The sequence below is a fragment of the Symsagittifera roscoffensis genome, chromosome 9 (genome assembly GCF_963678635.1).
Source record: "Symsagittifera roscoffensis chromosome 9, txSymRosc1.1, whole genome shotgun sequence".
Lineage (NCBI taxonomy): Eukaryota > Metazoa > Xenacoelomorpha > Acoela > Convolutidae > Symsagittifera > Symsagittifera roscoffensis.
The window spans coordinates 47,497,620-47,521,860 of record NC_087070.1 but is presented as its reverse complement, the minus strand read 5'-3'; the positions used below and the strand labels follow the sequence as shown (position 1 = coordinate 47,521,860).

Below are 24,241 nucleotides of genomic sequence, written 5' to 3'. Positions count from 1 at the left end.
CAAGGGTATAGTAATCGGGCACTAGGCTTTGCTAACAACTCGGCAAAAAAAGTTTAGAGTTTTCAGAGTTTCGGCTCGATTCGAGCTGCATTTTTCTGTTTTCCAGGGCGAGTTTGGACTAGGAGGGGTGCCTGGACGTAACTGTGATGCCACCACATTTCCTATTGGATCAGTTCAGGTCATCAAGGGGGATCCTGGACCGAAGGTGAGTTCCCTTCTCCGACGCTAAGTTGTAGTCAACGCAATTTATTAACTTAGCACTACGTTGACCTTGAAAATATGAGCATTTCTAAAGGATCAACATTTTTTTTGCTAAAGTTTTTGTTATTTGATTGTCGTAATATCATTTATTTCAGAAAGATGTTATAATAATGAAGTAAAAAATAGGTGAATTTTTGTTTTACGGGACTTGATACTGTTGGATGTTTCAGGGTCTGAAGGGAGACATGGGATTTCCGGGAAAACCGGGACTTCCCGGAATGGCGGTAAGTACTGTAATGATATGGTTGTAAGGATCCGGAGTTTTCCATGATTTCTTTTCATTTTTAATCCAATTCTTCATGAAACTCCTTAATTAAAATACCTAACTGTGTTCCTTGAGTTTCAAGCACTTTGCATTTCTAGGGTGTGAATGGTGCACCGGGCTACCCTGGATCAAAAGGCGAAAGAGGACTGATTGGACCTTCCGTAAGTATTAAAGCCTTTTATATATTAAACAAAAATTTACAAATATTTAACAAGATCTAGAACAAAATTCTACAAATAACATTTGCTCTGCAAAAAACTTCAGTATTCGATGTATTTTATAGGGTCTTGATGGAGCACCTGGGCTGCCTGGACCCAAGGGCGACCGTGGATTCTCAGGGCGTCCGGGTACCAACGGCTTGGCTGGTTTTCCCGGTGCCAAGGTAATTCAATTTGAAATCATTTCTAAGTGGACCGAATCAATTGATTTTAGTCGACTTGCTCTTTTATTTCAGGAATTTTCTTTTTCGTCTCAATTTATTAAAATTTTTTACTACAAAATGGTTCAAATGCCTGCATTGATTAGTCTACTGATCGCTTTTGTTTGTGTCTGCGTACAAAGTATTTTGCAAGTCTCTAAAAAATTTTGGAGTATTTGTTTAAGGTATAATTAGTATGCAGATATTGAACGCATTAATGTTTTTCAGGGTCAAAAAGGAGAAACAGGCCCTGCGGGTGTTCGTGGATTTCCAGGGGCTATGGTAATAACCGTCTTTAATATTTACACTCACAATTACCTTTTGTGCTGAGCTCATATAAACCTTAACTGTTTTAACCATCCAGGGTCCTCCTGGAGGAATTGGAAAGCTATCTGTAGTGGGACCCCAGGGTCTCCCTGGACCAATGGGTCCAGTCGGTTTGCCAGGTCGACCAGGACTCCGAGGGTCTGCAGGAACTCCTGGAATGATGGGACCTCCAGGAGCTGCAGGGTTCGATGGTCCTGCTGGAGTTCCGGGAGTGCCAGGAGTGGGTGAAAAGGGAGATAAAGGACTGCCTGGTATGTACATCAAAACTAATACCTAAACAATACAAAGGTAATGAAATAAATAATACACCAATGTGAGTCGCGTTTAACAAGACAGAGGTCGAGGTCTTAAAGGGCAATTCAAATAGGTGTTGTGTTAGCAAGCGTCGTTAAATCTAAAAATTGTATGAAGACGCTCTAGTGCGTTTTTAGCTCATTTTTCATCAGATTCGAGGAATTCTTTCTGTCGCTTACTTTACTTGGTTCTATTTTCATCTTGAATAGTTTAAAATCGTTTTTCATAGGAAAGGAAGATCTACAAAAATATTGATATTTTTTTCTCAGTCTAATACTTCTTAGCATGAATTGTATCGTTGGAATTACGAGCTGCATGGTTTTATGAGTAGGGTAAACGTGGCTTGTTAGTGAGTATTTAATTGTACATGTTTCTAGTTAGGTCCATTGCTTTCCGTGGAACCGTTTTTAAGAGTAATGAACGTAGTGAAGACTCTAATATGGGTCTTGCTGATTTTTTTTTTCAAAAAAAAGTCTTAAAATATTGATGGACTTAGCTATATATGCACTTATTGAGTCCAATTGAAATTCATCTGCTGAAAGTGACGTAAATAGCATTCTCCAAATACGAACGTGGAAATGGCGCGAAAAAACGTGAACGATTTCTAGTTTCGAAAGTGGAATTTATTTTTAAGATTTCCCAGCGGAATAAAAACTTTACCTCTTGGTCCAGTTTTCTCAATTTTGGTTAATTTTATCAAAAAAGCGCCAATCTTAAATTGTTCTAGAAATTCACAGAGCTTAAAGAGTAAATATTTTTTCTTTGAAATTCGAAATTTGCGATTTTTTCAAGAAAGTGTTTTTTTTATTTATGTTTACTTGCGTTCATTTTTCTTTTCCAATCTTCGATTGGCTATGTTCAGTTTTTGTGCCTCTTTTTGCTGGTATTTGACTGGTTTCTTACAACTGATTGGGACTGGTAAGGTGAAAAAATACCAAAGGTATTTTTTTCAGCATTAAACCAAGAATGTTTCGCTTGGCGAAGTTGATTTCGCTTGGCGAAATGGTTCTCTGCTTATTTTCGCTTGGCGAAATGGTTCTCTGCGTCGTATGTTTTTTACTGATCTATTATCAGCTAGAATTGTTCGCGAAAGTCTATTTATCAACGATGGATGTAACCGAAAATGCAGATATGCATTTGTGAAAAAGTTGGGAAATTTTCTTGTTCCGACCATTGAAAATGTGGAGGAAGTTTGGATTCGGGTGTTTTAGTTTTTTTGCTCGCAAAATCAGCTACCACAAAAAATCATCGGACAGGGCTAATTGATATATCATATTGAAGCCTTTTCAGTCGTGATTCGAACGACCTGAAAAAATTTCAAAAAAGAAAAATTTTCTCGAAGTCGAGAAAAATCAGTTTGAAGTTTTTGATTTTTCGAGTCCAATTTCGAGCTAATTAGTAAGATAATTAGTAATTGCAATAGCGTATTTAAGCTTAATTTAAGCCGCGAAAACTTAGTTTTACTCAGGTTAAGGTAGTTTTTGAAGTTTTTTAGTGCAATTTTGTGAATCAAAAACTTGAAAATTCAAAACGTTTTAAAATTCTCTAGTACGTCAGAGAAGGTCTCATATTCGGGTCAACTAAACGATTTTTTATAATAAGGCAATTTTTCAAATAATAGTATACCGTGAATTTTCACCCGGTTATTTAAAAAACTCTTATTAAACGAAACTAAGTGTTCCAAAAAAAAAATCGATCAAAGCTCAGTAGAAACATGTTTGGACGAAACAATTAAGCTAAACAAAAAACTGTAAAAAAGCTATCGACATCAACCGAGTGTTTATAGATGTGATTATAAAAATGTCTTATATTTCACTTAAATGGCTGTTTCCAACATCAGACGTGATTTTTTGGTTTTAATCGACTAAATTGGGGAGGAAATTTAAAATCGGATGTTGAAGTTTTTTTATTATCTTAGCGATAAGCCAGGATTTAGCCAGAATTTATTGCAACAGATATATTTTGAGAACATTAGTATTTAAAATATACGGCTAATCGAAGTTTGCTTGTAAAATTACCAACTCGATTTTTTAAAATTTCGTTTTTTTTCCATTTTTTTTCGAAAACTTTTTTCTATCGGCGTAGTAGGTTTTGGCTTATTTTATTTCATTTTTGTGGCCTGTCATTGCGTCCTTTGATGACCGAAAAGTATTCTTGTGTAGGTGTGATTTTAGAGAAAGGAGGACTTCAAATTTTTTTTAGCTTAGATTTTTTTTTCGAATTTTTTGTTTGTTTATTTTTATCGGTTTGCTTCCCGTAACCAGACTTTTTTTGAAGGTTCAGTGTAATTCCAAGCTTATGTAACACCCATGCTGGAAACGACAAAGCCCGGGAGATCGATTCCGACCTGTTTTTTTGTTTAGATTATGGTCTGTCTGCTTAATTTGTCGTCTAAGTTCCACAGAAAGGACTTTTTAAAATTATCTTGCTTATTGCTAGCATTCTGAAAGATCCTAGTAATCTTTCTTATTTTACACGTATTTTTGTTCTGGACGTTTTGCACTTTTGCTACCAATTTTACAATTTTATTGACAAAAACGATTTTTGAAGGTTTTTTTTTCATTTTTTCTAAATTTTTTCAAGTTTGATATATATCACATGCATTCATTCTTGCATCACATGTGGTGCGAACTCAGCTTTGTTTTTGTGTTTTTGCTCCGCCTAAACTAACGTACCGCAGATAATTATTAGAAAGGGTCCAGTGATATATCATATTAAAGCACTTTCAGTCGTGATGCGAACATCAAAAATATACGAAAACTTATCTCAGTGTTGAAATTATTGGTTTGAAATTTTTGATTCTTATACTTATTTCGAGCGAGTGAGGTGAGTTTCAGGAAAACTAGTTTCAGAAGCTTCATTTAACGTTTACTGAACAGAAAAATTTTCTGAATTTTTTTTGTTTCTTGTTATTATTTTTTCCAAGAAAACTTGCAATTATGCCTAATCTTTTCATTGTTTTAGCTTTCGTCTAGTTCTCGTCAGAGCACGCACAAAAAAACAACGCAAATACGCTTTAAAATATTTTTTCACTTTTTATCAATGTGGTCGGAACGTTAGGGGCTACTTGCGCAACAACTGGCTATCCTGTTTCTAATATCGTTTTTGGCTAAATTATTATCTGGGAAGAGTGTAATGATTAAGTATTGAGTTTGTTGCTTTTCAGTTTATTGCCTGTTTGAATATTTCTTTTTAGACTTGTGGATATAAAGATTATTTTCTTTGACGCATCTATGAGCTTGAAAGAATATATAATACAATGGACTAAAATAGCTCTGACTTCATAGTTTGCTAGTGCAAAATCCAAGCAGCTAAAGTCTAAACAGTGCTGTCATTGTCTATTCTTAGTTCCCCCTTGGTAACACGAAAAGCGAGTGCATTGTTAGTCAGTCACACTGTGTTTCTGAATTGAAAATACATGAAAACTGCTGAACTCTTATACAACCTGAACAAAATGTAAAAATCATGCTTTAGCTGGTTATTTTCGATGGTCTAAATTGTCTTAAGGCAATATCCGAATGCTAAAGTTTTTCTATTCTGAGCAAAAAATGCTTTCCCATTTTTGTCATACCAACAAATTAGACCCTTCTTAGCTAGTATAAATATTTAGTATCAGAGATTTAGCATATCTTGGCCTTGCAGGATGATAATAGTTAGGAACTCGAATCTGAAAATGCCGCCATAAAACTACAGAAGTGGATTATCCAAATTCGTGCATTAATGATTGCACTTAGGTAGTTATGAACTTTTCGAATTTAATTCAAGTTCATTTGCTAAGAGGTAGGCAAATCGCGTTCTCCGATTACGAAAGCAGAAAACGCGCAAAAAAACGTGATCATTTTGTAGTTTTGAAAATGGATTTAAGTTTTCAGATTTCCCAGGGGACTAAACATTTAACTTATTGAGCCAGTTGTTTCAAAATGAGTTTATTTTATTAAAAAATTGTCTATCATAACTTGATTTTGAAATTCAAAGGCAAAATCTTTTCTTACTTTGAAATTCGAAAGATGACGTTTTGCCTAAAAACAAGTCAGTTTGTTTTCTGTTTCCTTGCGTGAGTTGACTTTTTTCCAACTGTCTGTTTGCCATGTTAAATTACTCTCGGGAAAATGTGATTGCTTTCTGACGCTTCATAGGAATCCCTGGACCTCGAGGTCTTGCCGGTGCAGCTGGATTGCCAGGAAGACTGGGTCCAAAAGGACTGAAGGGTGAAAGAGGAGAGACCATAATGGGTCCCAGAGGCCTCCCTGGAAACCCCGGACTTCCTGGATACCAGGGAACTATGGGTACAAAGGGAGACAGAGGCGTTCCAGGTGAGCTATTTTTTACCGTTTTAAAAGTGGACAAGTCTTTATATTTCCTTGCGATTTAACAAGCTAGTAATTTGCACCTCTTTGAAGTAAAAGGTAATTAAAACGTGATTTTTCAGGAGTTCCCGGGTTACCAGGAAACCAAGCGTCTTCCAGAGGAGCTCCAGGCATGCCTGGACTTCCTGGAAACCCTGGAGATTTGGGAGCTCCGGGTATCCAGGGTCCAAGAGGATACCCGGGTCTCATAGGTGAGAATCGCTACTGTTTCATTTATGCTGGAAGTCATTACTTTGATCACAATTGAACCTTGCAACCAGGAGGAGTTCTATAGCACATGTGTTGTATAGGTCCCAAAGGAGACAGCTGCAACAGATGTCAGACATACGACTGCCCTGGACCGAAAGGGGACCCGGGTATGCCTGGCATGATGGGCCTGAAAGGAGAGAGGGGTCTTCCTGGACTCCAGGGACCTGCTGGAATGCCTGGGCCAACTGGGTTGCGGGGACTTCCGGGATTCGCGGGAGCTCCTGTGCGTGAGCTTTTTCTTGATTTTACTCATTTCATGTGCTATTGAACGAACTCGAGGCTCACTTATCATCAAAGTGACATACTTTTCTTCAAATAGTGTCAAAATTTGTTCACGCTTATTTTTATCTTGCAGCAAAAAATGGAGCTTGGCTTGTAATTTCAAATGTGGATTTAAATTTTTATAAACTCCAGGAGAATGAAAAGTTTTACCTTGTGACCCAGTTTTCTCAAATTGGTTTTGTTTTTTGTTTAATTTTTTATTTCAAATTGGTTTAGTTCGTTATTTCCTGAAAGATCTTTTCTTACAAATACTGCAGACATGCTCAATTCGGACATGCTCAAAGGCTGGCATGCTCAATTTCTGTGAAATTTAAAAAATCTACTTTTTAGTTCATATGGGGTAGTTATTATTATTTTTTTCAATTATAATAATTTAAAAATTGTTGATTTTTTTTCGTATTTGTTGTTTTCGTCCTAATTTTGTTCGCTGATTTTCCGTTTTTAAAGCAATTTTTATTATTGATAGGCTTTTCAAGCGGTTCTTTTTTACACTAGCGTCATCTTAGTGTAATTTTAAGAACCTTCTTTTTTTCTAACCCAAGTCGGAAATATTGTTGCCACTCGTGGGGCACCTTTACAGCTTTTTGATAGCATGTGCTTTGACATTCGATTAACATTTTTAATTCATCAAATGAACCGAAAAAAAGCTGTTTAATTTAAACAACATAACAATAATAAAAACTCGATTTCAGACATTTTCTAACTCAATATATCTCGAAATGTTTCTAAAAGCTTAATTTATATAAAATGTGGCGTTGTGCTTTCGAGTTTTTACATGCAAATTTAGTGTGGATGATTCAGTTGGTTATATTCCAAATTATTACTTGCAAATTTTATCTGTTTGTGTTTGGTGCCACTTTTGTTGAATCGTATTGGCAGTTTATTAGCATATGTAGCTGCTTTATGGGGGCTAGGAAATTAGACGACAAGCAAATTAGATGGCTCCAATAGAACGGAGTTTAGATGTTATTTTCTTAAACTAGTATTGTGGACGAAAAGCTAAAGGGTAAGAAAATTTATTGCTTGAGACATAATTGACTTATAAAATTTTCATCCAAACATTATAAAACATTTTTGAAATGCATAAATTTTACAATTGGGAATGGGCTATTTATTGGCATATGTAGCTGCTTTATTCATGACTAGTTTTTGTCGGTGGTTAAGCGTGCGGGGCTGAGTGGCTCTTGATTGCAGTAGGTCGCAGGTCGAATCCTAGACCTAGCCTAATTTTTGCTAATTCGAGGCCTATTTCTATTTTTTCTCATTACACTTTCTAGAGCTGCTTTTTGTCGTGTTTGCGAAGCGATGCTCCGCCACTGTGTCAAAGCAGGGGTTTTCAAATTTTTTAATCAAACAGTTTTTACTATAATTGAAAACTGCTCTGTTGCTTGTAAATTTACAATCTCTGACTTTTAATTTTTTTTCGGTTAAATGAGTTTGACTTATGTTATATCGGCTCAGTCATTTTATAATGCGCAGTTTCAAGAGCGAATTGTTTTAAATGCTTTTGGTTTTGTCAAGAGGGATGCGTCGTGAAACATCTACTTAAAAATTTAAGGCTCGATTATTTATTATATCTCTAGTTTCGTTTTCGGCTTAACGAGGGTTGACCCAAATTTTGTGCCTTAGTTGCAGGTTTGTCATTGATTTTCATTGCTTGCTGAGGTTTTTTATGAACATCGTCTGAGACAAAACCATGAAGTTTTTATAGAAAGTTTTTTGGCCTTTTTTAAGTTTTTTTACTCTGCTTAATTTTTTTTCGAATTTATTTATTTTTCCTTCTTTAGTTCTTTTCAATATCTTGTAGTGCAATATTTAGATGTATCGCAGGTGTTGCGATGTTCCACTTCGCTTCTTTGTAAAAAATCATAAAAGATGCTTAAAGAGTTTCAAGTGATGAAATCTTTTTTGTATGAATCTCAAAACTTGATAACTTTACAACTGTCTGATGGATATGAAAGTTCTGCTCAGAAACTGCTCTGCTCTCGAGACCGACTGACAGATGTAAATAATTTTAAACAATGCTAGAAAAGCAGATAAAAGTTTTTTGTTTTGTTATTGTGTGCCGGCCACTCGAAAACTGGAAAGGAACTTTGTATTCGGGTTGTTTTTTTTTCTGTCAATTTTGGCTACCTCAAGGAAATCTCGTAATGGGTCAAGTTTTGTATCATATAAAAGCCATTTGGCTGTGATTATGTTTGTTAAAAAATCCGAAAAAAGTCTCTTAGGGCTGAGAAAACTGGTTTTTCAGGGCTGAGAAAACTTAGGGCTGAGAACGAAGGAATTTTCACTTATCTAGGTTTTGATTAATTTCTTATTTATCACGTTTGTTTTTAAATTACTCAAGTCAAAATTTTTTCATTCTTTTTCTCTTTAATTTTCTGAATGTTTTTCTAGAGCTATATTTTTTCAAGATTTTTTTGAACAAAAAACGATTCTGAAAAAATTTGCATTTAGCCTAATTTATGCTGAAACGTTTTTCTGTTTTTTTTCCCTTTTTTCTGGTTTAAATTTCAAGAGTAAAGATTTTGACTTAAATAGTTTTTAATGATTTTTGTTCCAGAGAAAGTCCGAAAAATTGTTGGCAATCAAATTTGATTTTTTTGCGGTTTTATTTATGATTTTCAACTATTTTTCAACCTTGTACTTTTACACTTTTCCATTTTTCTGTTGGCTTTGTTTTTCCCTTTTTTAAAACTTTTTATGGTGAATTATAAGGTTGAAAAAGCATATTTAAATCTGTCAGTATACAATTTTAAGAGTCAATGAACGTAGTGAAGATTTTTATAGGTATTGATGATTTTTTATTTTGTTTTTTTTTTCACGAAAATTTTTAAAAATTTGTTCACGCTCAAATTTGATTTTTTTTGCGATTTGATTTTTGATTTCTTTTTAGTTTCAGTTGGTTTCCTTCGTTTTAAAAGGAAGGCAAAATCCATTTTTGAAAAGTAACTGTGTAAATGTCACGAAAAACGAGATGGATTTCTAGTATCGAAAGTGGATTTCAGATTCCCCGGCGGAATAATTTTTTTTAAATTAAACTTGGGTTATTGTTTTATCAAAACTAACCTCAATTTAATTGTTTTTTAAATTCCAAGTGCAAATAGTTTTCAATTCGAAGTGCAAAGTGCTTTAGTTTGAAAATCGAAAATCAGTATTTTTTCTGTTTCCTTGCGTTCATTGACTCTTTTCCAATTGTTTGCTGGTTATGTTTTTGAAAAAAATTTAAAATTAATAAATTTTATTTTTTGTTGTTTTTGCTATGATGTGGCGAACTGCCGGCTCTTAAAAAAAGATATTTTCAATATGTTGTCCCAGTGTCGATTGAAGCTGGTCTGAATGTTTTTGCTATTCAGACTAATTTGCCGATTTAAAGACCAATCAGAGAAGGGCGTGGATGTTGGTCTCTCCTATTTTAAGGCTAATTAGCTTATTTTGAAGCTGCATGTCACTCGTTACTCATGAAAAATAATCGAGAAGTTAACACCAAAAATATTTGATTTTTTTTCTTCAAAAAACAGATACTGATTACGATTGTTTCATTTTTGCATCGGCGTTCTAATCGCAGGGCTTTCCCGGAGACAGTGGACCAGTGGGTGTGCCTGGATCGAAGGGAATCAAGGGTGAGACGATGTATCTGCCAGGGTACCAGGGGATCAAAGGAGACATGGGGTTTCCTGGAGTCAAGGGTCCGCTGGGGCCTCCAGGTCTGACAGGGGTGAAGGGGGAGAGAGGCTACCCTGGGGGATCAGGTCTAAAGGTAAATCTTAATTACTCAGTAGTGTCCCAAACATGAAGTAAATTACAAATACAGCTCTGTTTTCATATTTGGAAGGTTGCTTTTCTCATATCCTTGTTCCTGAAAAACATAGTGAGTAAGACAACCGTTGCAACATCTAAGGTGAACTGCCTTGACTGAATACTTCAGGAATTACCAGCTGAGGATTTTTCAGTGTCAATTATTCCAGGAATTTCATAATTTTCGCTTTGATTTTAGGTAACACGCTAAAAAATAATAGTCACCACATGGATTGCTCAGAAACTTTTTGAATTTTGCTCTTATTGAATGGCAAAAGAGATGATAATTTGATCTGATGATAATTAAATATTCATCCTCTCACTTATGCTAAATGACATCTTTTAGGATTCTGATTGTAGCTTAAAACTAACAATTCCTATAAGACGGTATTTATGTGATTTTTCTCGAAATTAAAATATGAAGCGTTATGTCAAATGAGCATCTGAGAACCAGTAAAAAACATCATCATGAATTTTTTTAAACCGTCTCGGATGTCATTGTTTTTTAAGGCTCGTTTGTTTCCCAGGGTGAAAAAGGAAACCAAGGTAACGATGGTAGAACTGGGTTAATGGGACCCCCTGGACCAAGAGGGTTCCCGGGAGAGAAGGGTAACCCTGCAGTCGGAATGCCAGGCCAGACTGGACCCAGGGGACTGAAGGGTGACAGGGGAATAGTTGGATTGCCCGGTCAACGGGGTTAGTTAGAGCGCGAACAAAGGATTGATCAAATGGGACAATTTCAAAAGTCGACCGCATCCCATTTATTATCACTAACTTGCTTGTTGTTTAATAATAATAATATAATAAAATGTTTTCATGCAGAAAAACACTAAATGACACTTAAATAAATTTACAACTGCTTGAGGGATCACAATCGAATCTACAGATCCGTTTTCAGGTGTTTCTGAGCGGAAAAGTTTGTCACTATTTTATCTACTTGAGTTGAGAACAATGTCTCATTATTCCTTTTTCAAGCGTTACATTAAAAATCAAGCAATTTGGTTACGAATCGTTTTCGTCTTGAAAAACTATAACTCACTTCGTTCTTTACACAAGCAAAACTTGTGTGATAGCATGAACTCTCTTTTTTCTTACTCCTAAAATTTTGAATATTTTTCTGCAGAGTTATATTTTTTCAACAGTTTTTTTGAACAAAAACGATTCTTAAAAATAATGCATCTATCTTGATTTATACTGAAACGCTTGAAATAGTGTTTTTTGTTTAAATTTTTTGAGTAAAAGAACGAAGTGATTTTGACTTAATTGATTCTAGATGACTTTTTTCAGAAAAAAAGTTTGAAATTTGTTCACGCTTACGTTTTTTCTCGGTATTACTTATAGTTTTTTTAATTTCAGTTCATTTCTTTGTTAAAAAGACGAAAAACTCTTCTATCGTACAGCGAAAAGGTATGGAGCACGAAAAATGTGATCGACTTCTAGCTTAAAAAGTAAACGCTAATCTTCTGAACTCACTGCGGAAATGAAACAATACCTATTGATCCAGTTTTCTCTGAATGGGAAAATTCCTTAAAAAAATTGATATCATGTCAATCATAAAAAGTATTTGAAATCAAAGATTTTCAACGTGTTATTTTTTTCTTTGAAATTCTGTAGTTGAAAGTTGTTCAAAAGTTTTCAATAAACTTCTGTTGGCTTCGTTTTATCAAAAAACACAGGGTCACAAGAAAGAAACAATATCGAAAGCGACGATTGTTTGTCTTGGTTCGTTTAGGTGCCAAGGGTGAATCGTACATGGGATCCATCAACCCTGTGGTAGTCAAGGGGAATCCAGGGCCTGTGGGAGTTCCAGGAGCTCCAGGCATGCCGGGTGACAGAGGTATCACTCGTTCTATTTACACTAGTAATACTCCGAAAGAAGCGAAAACAAAAATAGATTCAAAAGTTCTCTTCGAAATTACTTCGAAATTTGACTTCATTGAAGAAAACGTTTTTTAGTGAAAAATTTTTTTTTAAGCTGAAAAATCAATGTTAAGTCCCAATATTTGTTTTCAGACCATTGCTGATAAATTTAAACTGTGCCAAATATTGGTTTAAATGGATTGTGGAAATTCCATTTAGGAAATTTTAGCTTGGTTCGAATATATCTTTTTTTTGTGTCATGGGTCTACAGAAGCAACACCAAAAAGCTACATTTTTCGTATCTAGGACTGAAGGGCTCGCGAGGCGCTGTGTGTCCAGTCGGAATATCTGGTCAGAAAGGAGACAGGGGGATGGACGCCGCAGGAATAGCTGGACTCCCAGGGGCCAAGGGAGACCGTGGTTTCACTGGACCTGCGGGTCAACCAGGTTCACCGGGGTGGAAGGGAGAGAGGGGAATACCTGGATTGCCTGGAACTGTCGGGCCTATGGGACCTAAAGTAAGTAGCCGAATCGGTTCAAAGAACTGATATCGATTTAAATCTTGGTCGTGTAATCAAAAAGGCGTTTATTTAATTTAGGGTGACACACCATTTGGTCTAACTGGTCCAAGGGGGTACCCCGGGGTCAAAGGGTCTCGTGGAGACTCTGGATCCCCGGGACCCCAAGGATATCCTGGTGCAATGGGATCACAGGGATCCAAAGGAGTTGGTGGACCAGTAGGTCGTACAGGAACTGTTGGCTTGCCTGGACTCAGGGGAATCAAAGGAGAATCCGGATATGCGATGCAGGGTGCAAAGGGTGAACCGGGTCTGATGGGAACTCCCGGTCCAATGGGTTAGTACCTCCTAGAAACTTCACTTAGTGTCACGTATTTAGGTCGAGATATTTTTTTTCTTTTTAAAGGAAAATCCAATTCAATTGAAATTCTTTTTCTAAAAGAGGCAAATTACGCTCTGTAATTAATAATTAAGAATGCAAAAATGGTTCAAAAAACGTGAATGACTAAGGTTCGAAAGTAGATTTGAATTAATTGATTTCTCAGTGAAAAAAAAAGATAATAAAGTTTAAGGAGCATCAATGTTAATAACCTTGCGATAAGCTAGAGTATTGCAATCGGGTACTAGACTATTCTTCCCGTAAATAATTGTAGGCACAGAATGGTCAAATGTATAAGAATGGTAAATTTCAGACGTTTTCAATTTCTTGAAAATTCAAATAAAACTACCTTGACTTAGGTAGTAAACAGGTGTAGTCCGTTCCGTTGTTAGTTTTTTTTTCAAATAATTTTCTTGAAAAAATGTTTTTGTCGATTAATTTCCCGTTTTTTAAAATGAAGTCAGTTTTTTTTGGTTGTTTTTTCTGTTTTTTTTTGTTAAGCTTGGATTGCATTTTGATTTTGAAATTGATGTTGAAAGTTTATTTTGTCATTTACCAAGTCTGATTTTAATTAATTTTATTTATGTATATATTTTTTATATATAATTCGATTAAACGGTTTCGGTTTGTTTTATGGCATAATGAACTTATTTGCGTTGTTTCGAAGGCTTAAATTCCTGTTCGACCAAATAAGGTATTATTACACTTGCGAGAGAGCAAGACTTTTCCAGTAATTAACTTTTCGTACACGTTTTAACTTTTCTTCAACTTGCTTTTATTAATGAACCTTCATTACCTCTAGGTTTCTTCCCACTTGGCCTAGATTTAACGCTGTCGCCCTTGTATTCGAAGGTCGGGGGTTCAATTCTCGGCCAGACTTTGTTTTTTCAGTATTTATGCAACAATTGAAAAAAATTCGGCAAAAATTGAATTGTTGGACTTCCTTTATTCTTCTAAAGGTTTGTCAGCTTAGTTGCCTCATCACACATCTTGTTTTTCCTGTGAGAAACTTTCTTTGCAAGTTAAATTGTTGTTCTTTGTGGGTTCAGGGAGTTGGACTTGAATTTTTTTAAAAAAATTTTGAATCATTTTTTTTTCGGCGCAACAGGTGTCTGCTCAAAGATTGTCGGCTTAGTTGACACATCACGGATTTTTCTATTGTTGTGCTGTAGGCAACTTTCCTTATTTCCTTGTAGTTGAAAATGCAAATGTTGAAATGCAAGTGTTCTTCACTCTAGTGTCCGGTGGGGCTGAGAACTGTAAAGATTTTATATGAAATCTTTTTTTTCTGCACAACATGTGTCTGTTCAGAGATTGTCGACTTTGTTTCCTCTTCGTAGGTTTTGTTCCGTTGCGGATTTATTACTCCAGTGTCTGCCATGTTAGCCTAAAATGAACTTCTATCGAGACATACGAAAGTTTAATTTTTGGTAGAACTAGTATTTTTCAAAGTTTTCAATTTTTCGACTTATGTTTTTTATAATTGTGTTTAATCGCAGGTGGTGCGAAGCTCCGCCTCGCCTCTGTGTATATTTTTTCTTCCAAGTTCGAAAGTTTCAAAAACGTTTTTTCTTTCTATTGTTCCTTGACTCTTGCAACTGTTTGTTGGCTTTGTTTGTTTTTGTCTTTTATCGCGTCGTGGCTTTTAATTTTTTTCTAAGTTCAATTGAAACGCATTTACTAGAAGGAAGCCAAATTACGCAAATGACTAAAAGATCGAAAAATTTTGAATGACTCGTAGTTTTACAAATAGATTTTACATTTTTAGAATTCCCAGCGGAATAAGTGTGGTTGATTTTTTTTTCTATAAGTGTGGTTGATTTTATCAAAGAAGTGTCAAATAAAAAGATTCATGAAGATCAAAGCGCTTTAAGCTGATATATTTTCTAATTGAAAAGATCATTGGATCATTTGCAATTTTTCTATGGCTTTGTTTGTTCTCTATCAAATATCATCAATCCAGAAATGTCTTAAACGATGACCGATACGGTGTTTTTCAGGAATTCCTGGATATTCAGGACAGAAAGGTGACAAAGGATCATCTGGTCGCGACGGTCTGAGAGGTGCAAAGGGAGATCGCGGTTATGCTGGACAACCAGGTGTAACTGGACCCAGAGGAGTTCCGGGAATGAGCGGAGACATTGGAAGCCAAGGACCGGTAGGAAGACCAGGAGCGGCTGGAATGCCGGGTTCCAGAGGACTTACCGGAAACGTGGGGCCCATAGGGAGACCTGGATATGCTGGACTGAAAGGACCCCGAGGTCTTTATTTTCGTCTTTACACAGCGAAGCGTAGAGTATTATTACGAAGTTTTTTTGTCCAACCTAAGTCGCAAATAGAAGTGCTCATTTGGTGGCACTTTTGGTATCTTTCAATTTAATCATATTTAAGCCTATTAAGGCATGAGCAATTTAAAAACATATGTTACTGCTTTATTCTGTGCTAGTTTTAGGTCCTGTTTGCAAAAAAAAACAGGTATCTTGAAAATGTGTAGTTTTGGAAAATTTTTGGACTTTTCACAGAAATTTCAATTTTTCTCAAAAACTTTGGTGCCAATTTTCAAAAAAAAGGTACCAATGGAAAAATTGGCTGCTCTTTTATGTGCCTGCATTATTCGCTAGTTTCTTTTCATTTCACCCCACGTTCTACGGCATCCGAAATTTTTGACCGAATTGTTTTGATCTTTTTAATTATCTCAAATAGTAAATGCACAAATCTAAGATGAGGGTTTCAATCAAGAGAACAATTTATTGGTATCTCCCCTTCTCAAGCAGCTATTTCCTAAATTCGGTAGAAAAAATTTCTGACCTCAAACAAGCCCAATTTTTTACATTTTGTTTATTGTTCAAACTTCTTTTCTCAACAAATACCCTGACAAATACCCTGGGAAAGAAAAACAGTCAGTTATGTGAATCTTTCCTGCGCAAGTGGCTAGGCCCTGCGATTTGAAAAAAAAATTTCTTTGAAAAGTCTAATTTTTCAATTTTTGACGGTTTTGTGGAATTTTTTTTTCAAACATTAAACTGCTGATTCTGAGGTTGATAGTTCATTCAAACTAACATGGTGGTTATTTTTACCTGCGCAATCTGTTAAACCCTATTTGTTTGTAAAAAAAGCTGATATAGACTCGGAAGATGCATATTTAGAAGTTTCATCACTTTTCTCGAAAACTAATAGCTAAATCTGATATCAATCGGTCGAATAAAAACTCAAGGTGTGGTCGTCTTCCTGTATAAGAGGCTATTTCCATGTTTTAAAAGAGAAAAGTTAATGGATTGAGGAATAGTCAAATTTTTTAAATTATTTTTTGGAATCATTTTCTTTTTTTTCGAAAACTACCCAGCCAAATCTGAGATCAAGACTCAAATTGAAAGAGCGAGTGGTAGTTTTCTCTTTTAAATAAACGGCTTAGCCTCTAATTATGCAGAGAAATCACTAGGGTTTTGCGTAAAGTCCTTTTTTTTGAAAATTACGCATTTCGTATTATACAATATTTAATTAAAAATATTGAAACAGGTGGATCCAGCATAAACTTGGTAACTAGCTAACTTCCAAGTGACCGTGACGCAGATTCGAGGGCGTGAGACTCCTAATCAACAGATCGGAAATTCAAATCCGGAACTTTGAAATTGTAATATTTTTTGGTCGAATTTTTGCTGCGTAGCATTGGCAATTCGTCAGAAAGTGTAGCTGCTTTTTTGGTGGCTAGTGTTAGTAAAATTACAAGCGGTCGTGGAGCAGTTGTGAGAACGTGATACTGCTAATCTTACCATTTTTTTCTCACGGTTTATTTTTAGTCTTTTCCTTGTTTCATTTTGTTTTGCCTGTTAAGAGCTCTTTTTTTTTGCATTTTCCTTGCTTGTGTTTGCGAAGCGCAGCTTCGCCTCTCTGTCAATTTTAGTAGCCTCAATTTTTCTCTAAGGTATTGACTGTTGTTATTATAAAAAAGTTCTCTACTTCTGATTCAGATCCCAAAAAGATGTCTCAGGAATAAACTTTCACTATAGTGAAAAACCGGTGTGCTAGTTTTTGCTATTATGACAAATTTATGACTAATATAGGAGGGCTCGATGAACTAACTCTAAATCAATTTTTAATATGTTTACCCTTGTGATTAGCAAGGGTTTTGTAACCTGGTACTAGTTGTTTGCCCATTTTTTCCTCAAGCTAATCAGTTTATTTTAGGATCTGAAGTTCCTGTTACTACTTTTGATCGCTTAAAATAGAGGTAACGCACATGCTTCGGACTAGAAAGGTTTGTAGTTTGCGTCCGTTTAGGAGCCTTACTGTTTCTAAATTGAAAATTTTTGGCTGAGAAAACTTTAGTTGTCGGGCTTTTGTTTGTCTGCTTATTTTTAGTCGACTAAGTTGCCAAAGCAATTCGAAAGTTGAACACCGGTTGCTATGCAAGTAGCACAGAATATTCCGACCACATTCTCAGAATTTTGTTTTGCTCATTATTGTGTTTTCTTGAACGTCGTGTGATGATAGAGCTGTACAAAAACGACGTAGAAACTTAGTGAATTAGACATAAAGGACTACAATCAATTGTCTTCAAAAAATTAACAAAAATGATGAAGAAAAAAATTTTTTCAATTTTTTGTTGTTGCCAGAGAAGCGCTTTATAAGGCATCCAAAACTATATTTTCTTTCATGAAAAATTATAAAATTTTAGCCTTAACCGGTAATTTTCCTACATAACGAACGATTCTCAATCGCTTTACTTGCTCGAAAATAGATGAAAAATCAAAAATTTCAAACCGGTTTTTCTCGACACTGGAAATGTTTTTTGAAAGTTATAACTGTCGTTCCTATCACGACTGAAAGGGCTTCAATATGATATATCTTTCAAGCCAGTGCGATGATTTTTTGTGGTACATGATTTTGCCTGGAAAACAAAAAAAAGAACAAAATGAGTTCATGGTCACTTTTCTAACTCTCTGTTGGCTATTTTTGTATCGCATGTGGTGCGAAGCGCCGCTTTGCCTGTATGTTTAATAGTATTTCAAAGGTATTTATATAGTAATTTGCCCATTAATTGCCGACAAAATACAGTTCAATTTATTGATACAAAAGTAGAAAATATTAATATTTGAATTCTATGTTCTTTGAGTATTCTTGAAATGGATTTCTTTATGTAGAAATGTTGGTAGAATAATTTGTTTTTGCTACTAACACTATAACCGGTACTTGTGTTTGGAGTTGAAAGTTTCCTATTTAAAGGCACAAAGGGAGAACCAGGTCTTACTGGGTTGCCCGGCGTGCCCGGTCTTCAGGGCTACCCTGGATCGAAAGGCGCCAAGGGCAACCAAGGTACCCCTGGATACAATGGTCAGCCAGGTATTCCTGGATCTAAAGGTGACCACGGTCTCCCAGGACCAGCGGGTCTTCCGGGGTTTGCTGGACAGCCAGGTCTAATGGGAGAAAACGGAATGACTGGATTGACTGGACCAATGGGTCCCGTTGGACAGAAAGGGTTAAGAGGTCTTCCAGGAATGCCTGGCCAAAAGGGTGATGTTGGATACACTGGATTCAAAGGCGATCCTGGCTTCATGGGCCTTCCAGGTGAATTTATTGTTTTGATTACAAATGTTTAATAAATCGTGAGTTATTCGCCAAGAATTTGACGAGTAGTGAATTCTCTTCGAGTGGCAGCTCAGGACATTCTACATATAAGCTGAAAGATTGACGACCGTTTTTGCCTGTATTTAGACGCCGTCTCAGAAAAAAATTATTTTCCCAACATAAAAAAACACTGCCTTTGAATTTGAGTTTTTTGATTTGGCCGATGTCAAAGTTTTAGCGCACTATGACGAATAATTTTAGTCTTCAACAATTAGCTTTCAAACAAAGTTCCTCAAAATTTAGGAATGGCTGGTCAACCTGGTTCTAAAGGATCTCCAGGAGCGCCTGGAAGTCCCGGCATGACTGGGACTCCAGGGCGTCAGGGAGCCAAAGGAGAACTCGGACGAGCGGGAATGCCTGGACAACCTGGATCTAAGGCATGTTCCTTTCACGTTTATGCCACTAATTTCATGAAGTTTTCTCTTTTCACGACTGGTAGTTGAAAATAATATTTCCAAACTGATTTTCGCTGAGTTTTGTTGACCAGTTTTCTATTTTTGAGTAATGTTTTTGGCATTTGTACTTTTCACCATTTAGCATCCGAATCAAACGCACAAAATATTTTAAACATGTGAAGGGAAATTTTGACTTCAATTCAATCTGATTTTGAAAGTTTAGCCGAGTCAATTAACAGAAAAAAATTCTTTTAGGGTCAAGTAGGGTTTCCAGGCCTGGCGGGCGCCCCTGGATTTAATGGTGCACCGGGACGAAAAGGAGATATTGGACCTCAAGGTGAGGATTTTCAATATTCTACCTGGATTGTTCGATTTTTGAGAATTTTAGTGCTGGTCACGTGACTTCAATCCTATTCTTTTTCACACCGCTTTGGTGCACGTGAAATATTTAAACCTTTAGCCAGATGGTTCTTTTCCAGTCCCCCCTCTTTGATTTTTTCTGAAAGTCATTATATGAAAGTTTATTTAAAATGACTGTTCATGTTAGGAACTGCATCAAAACGTGTCAGCGTGAACAGGTGAACAAATTTTTACAACATTTCTAACATGCAAATTACTGTGTGAACAATTTTTGAACATCTTTGTTATGTAATTTAACAAAGGGGTGGGAAACTGGAAAATGTTCATAACTTCTTCATAACCAGACTTTTAAATGTTCATAACTTCTTAGGTCTTTCTGGAGTACCTGGATTGAATGGACCCATGGGGCCAAAAGGAGACAGAGGAATGCCAGGGCAGTCTGGATTGAATGGAGAAAGGGGGATTCCAGGGGCCAGTGGGCAGCCGGGATTAACTGGACCAATGGGGTTGCGGGGGTTACCGGGTGCACCTGGATTAAAAGGAGACACCGGTTTGCTTATTTCAACTTTCATCATTTTGCGAAATAAATCATAGAAACACTAATTGAGGTACATTTATTTTGGAAGCGAAATGGTTTTACATTTAAAACTACCCTTTTCGCATGCGCTCTCCTTTAATATTTTAAGTTAATTTCATAAATTAGCTAATGCTGCTGATTACACCGAAGACTTTAGTCAAGGTGTTATGGTATCGTGTAACGGGTTTTTTTTTTTTAATGTTGTCTGTTGTCAAGTGTCGACAAATAACGTCCACAGTTATCAATTATCATGTGGGCTGGACTATATCGCGCTATGTCACGTGATTGCGTATGTTTGTTTCTTTATTTGTTCATCTTTATTTATTTAATTATCTGTTCTTCTATTTATTTAATTATGTTTAGTTTGCTTATATTTATTTATAATTTATGTATGTACATATTTATTTTTGTTTATTTTTATCACGTGTTTTGTTTATTTATTTAATTATTCTTTCTTTCATTTAGTTTTGCTTTTATTATTTCTGCGTGTGTATTTATTTAATTTATTTATTTTCATTTATTTATATTATGGGTCTGTTTAATTTTCATATTCATGTCTGTTTAATTATTTGTACATTTCACTTTTGCTTTTATTTATTTATTTATTTATTTATTTATTTATGTATTTATTTATGTATTTATTTATTTATTTATGTATTGATTTATTTTTTTATTGCTTATTTATTTATCAGGTGTGTTTTGTTTATTTGTTGATATTTATTTCTATATTTATTTAATTATTCTTTCTTTCATTTAGTTTTGCTTTTATTATTTATGTATGTGTATTTATTTCATTTATTTATTTTCATTTATTCATATTATGGGTCTGTTTGTTTGGTTATTTGTTCATATATATTTTTTCATGTCTATTTAATTATTTGTACATTTCACTTTTGCTTTTATTTATTTATATATTTATTTTTTTATGTATTCATTTATGTATTTATTTATTTATTTATGGTTTGATTTATTTTTTTATTGTTTATTTATTTATCAGGTGTGTTTTGTTTATTCGTTGATATTTATTGCTATATTTATTTAATTATTTTCTTTCATTTAGTTTTGCTTTTATTTATTATTCATGTATGTATTTATTTATTCATTTATTTATTTATGTTTATTTATTTTTGGTTTGTTCGTTCATTTGTTGGTTTGTTCGTTCATTTATTTATTTATTTAGTTAGCGTCTTTGTTGTTTGATTGTGAAATTTGATGTTTTACTTCTTAGCTATGTAGTTAAAAGCAAAAAATGATTTTCAATTTATTGTTCTGTTTAGGATATTTTCAGAAAGATCTGTATATCACCAATTAGCGTACAACGATTTACAGGGAACGCTGCCAACGAGATTTGTCCCCTTGCTTTTGGGTTGCAGCTACATCAAAAATGATTTTAAATTATTTATTTTAAAGATTTATCTATAGTTATATCTGTCCGGTAATTAATTTTCAAATTTGCTTTTGTATTTCTCAAAAAAGAATTTGTTGGAGCGTGGACTCAATAACGTAAAGCAAAATGTTAAATTTTATGTTACTTCTCTTTTCAGTCATGTAATGGAGCCATTTCGACCCACGGGCATTACAAATGATGACAACAGTTGCTATCTCAATTCTGTTCTTCAGCTTTTGTTGTCAAGCGCTTGCATCAGAGATCGGCTCAGTAGACTTACTGAATTTGACCATGGTGGCGTGTTAATTTCAACTGTGAAAGAGATATTTTGTCAAATGCTGTCCACAGAAAACTTTTTCATCAATGCGTCTACTTCCAAAGTTAAAATTCTCCAGCATCTTGATTTGAATTACAGCTTCTCATATACCTATGGACATCAGCACGATGCTTCCGAGGTACTACTGTCAATTATCAATGCATTTAAATCTGAGGGCCAATGGAATTTCTTTGAAATATCGTATTCAGATAATTTCACGTGTTGTCTGTGTAATCTGTCATGGAGAAGACCTGAAACTACTTCTGCGTTAGTTTTAAGTCCTCCACGCAATGGTCAACTTCTGCAGGAGCTTGTGGTCAATCACTTCGCCAACCAAGCCATTAATGTAACATGTCCAAATTCCACGTGTATCTCAGAAAGGGCAATAACAACTAAAGAACCAACCCATATTGCAAATACTGTTATTTTGCTGATTGCGCGTTACATGTTTGTCGCTGGCAATCGCGTTTACTCTAGAGCAGAAGTCACAATTGGTGAAACAATCGAAATTGGTGGATGTGATTACGGAGTAAAGGCTGCTGTTATTCACACGGGGTCTTTTGAATACGGTCATTACTTTACTGTCATAAAAACCGCTCATGAGTACCTTTGCGTTAACGATTGCACCATATCGCACCACCATGTCCCTGATTGGGGTTGTGCTTATGTTATTCTTTGTGAAAAGAAAGATATGTATCCAACACCCGCTGCCAATATTATGCTGCTGGACAATTTATCAAATAACACTTGTGGTAATGTTAAGAAATTAACAAAGTCAAAGATGGATCGGAAAGTGTACCAGGCAGAATGGGCACGAACGAAGCGCGAGAAGGCGAAGACAATAAACCACACAAATAGTTTTTCGCAAAATTCAGTTCCCAGTCACGTGGATCTAACACCAGTCTCCATTGAGTTTGATTTGGCGGCCACAATTTTTGATAAAAAGAACTCAAAAAGAGAATACAATCGGCAGCGTTTGGAACGTTTGCGTAAGAGTCCAACTTTTGTGGAGCAAGAGCGCGTATCACAGCGAAAAGATTCCATTGGTCAAGTGCGAACTGACCGCAAGCAAGAATATAATCGACAGCGATTGAGCAAATTACGAGTTTTGCCAAATTTCAAAGAACACCAACACTTGTCAAGAAGTAACGAACAATATAAGATTCTAAAGACAAATGTTGTTAAACAACATTTCCGAAATAACCCCCAGTACGAAGCTATAAATCGATTGAGAAGTCAACAAAGAATGAAGATTCCTAACGTTCTTGCTAAAAACAAAGAGATGGCTTCCAAACGTGCCAAATCAGCAGGAGTGAAAAAGCGAATTGTCAGTCGCAGAAAAATAAAACCTAGGCAAAAACTTCCGCCGAGTATTAAACAACTAGTGAGAAGGTGGAACAGAAAAATTTTAGACATTTGCCTCCAATTTGTTTGCACATGTTGTTCTCAGCAAAAGTACAGAGACCAAGTAACACCAGTTACGAACAATACTGGTTTATTTCAACGTTGTTGTACTGATTACATGTCTGTTGATAACATAGAATGGATATGTGTGTCATGCTCTCGTCAAATTAGAAAAGGCCTAGTTCCAGAAATGGCTGTTCTTAATGGTTTTAAATATGCAAGTATTCCGTTACAGTTCTCTGTCACCAGACTCGAAGAGTTACTTTGTTCTGCGCGTATTCCTTTCATGAAAATATTCTCAAGGCCCAGAGGGGGACAGTATGCTTCGAAGGGTGCTGTTGTTAATGTCCCCAGTAACATTGACCACACCCTCAAAATATTACCACGCCCTGCTAATGACAACTGTTTGCTTGCCGTTGACTTGAAGAGACGCACAACTGATAAAACTACTTACCTCAGTCGATATATTCGCCCTAAGCTTGTTCACGAATTTGCTGAATGGCTGTGTTTGCAGCCATTGTACGTTTCAGAAGGCATTATCTATGACTCATCGATAACCATGCAATTGGAGTTACCACCTAACCTTGAAATGGAATCTGATGAATCTGACGAAAGTAGCGAGGACGGTGAAATAGCAGGCTCCTTTGACACCTTGCTCAACTCGCGGCCTCTTATGGACATCAGTCTAAAAACTGTAACTGCTCCAACATCGGGTGAGACTCCATTGTCAATATTCACTGATGAATTTGGCGAGGAATATGCGTATCCAACCCTTTTTGCTGGCCAAGCGCGTGCTCGCAATACAGAGCGCAATACAGAGCGTGTTTCATACAAGAATATTTCTAAAGCAGAAATGCAAAACGTCAACAGAAAGTTTGCCCGTCATTCTGACAACCTCTTTTTCAAGACGAAAAAATGCGTCATCAAACGAGTCTTTAGTAATGCGCAAGTCGCTGTCCGCAAAAGACATGGCCGAAATTTGCGAGCTTCTGATGTTAAAGGCCATTCACTGCGTAATCTGTTCGACACAGACAAAGCATATGCATTTCTTGCGAATGAACGTTTCAGTCCACCGTACTTTGCCAAAATGGAAAAGAATTTTATGGCTCTCATTCGACAAAATGGCCCGCCGTCTCTGTTTATGACTTTCTCAATGGCG

The 24,241-nt window shown here is 35.7% G+C and overlaps 1 protein-coding gene across 1 annotated transcript in view; it reads left to right on the top strand.

Moving 5' to 3' along the window:
- Positions 1-24,241, top strand: part of LOC134854865 (collagen alpha-2(IV) chain-like) — a 62,544-nt gene that overhangs the window by 12,353 nt on the left and 25,950 nt on the right. The window contains exons 8-26 of the mRNA XM_063871224.1: positions 107-205; positions 432-485; positions 625-687; positions 810-908; positions 1,173-1,226; positions 1,309-1,522; positions 5,702-5,878; positions 5,995-6,123; positions 6,223-6,404; positions 10,032-10,223; positions 10,789-10,957; positions 11,994-12,098; positions 12,428-12,639; positions 12,721-12,976; positions 15,019-15,279; positions 18,242-18,583; positions 18,887-19,020; positions 19,294-19,375; positions 19,769-19,948. Coding sequence (XP_063727294.1) covers positions 107-205; positions 432-485; positions 625-687; positions 810-908; positions 1,173-1,226; positions 1,309-1,522; positions 5,702-5,878; positions 5,995-6,123; positions 6,223-6,404; positions 10,032-10,223; positions 10,789-10,957; positions 11,994-12,098; positions 12,428-12,639; positions 12,721-12,976; positions 15,019-15,279; positions 18,242-18,583; positions 18,887-19,020; positions 19,294-19,375; positions 19,769-19,948 — 3,004 coding nt within the window. The remainder of the gene's footprint in view (positions 1-106; positions 206-431; positions 486-624; positions 688-809; positions 909-1,172; positions 1,227-1,308; positions 1,523-5,701; positions 5,879-5,994; positions 6,124-6,222; positions 6,405-10,031; positions 10,224-10,788; positions 10,958-11,993; positions 12,099-12,427; positions 12,640-12,720; positions 12,977-15,018; positions 15,280-18,241; positions 18,584-18,886; positions 19,021-19,293; positions 19,376-19,768; positions 19,949-24,241) is intronic.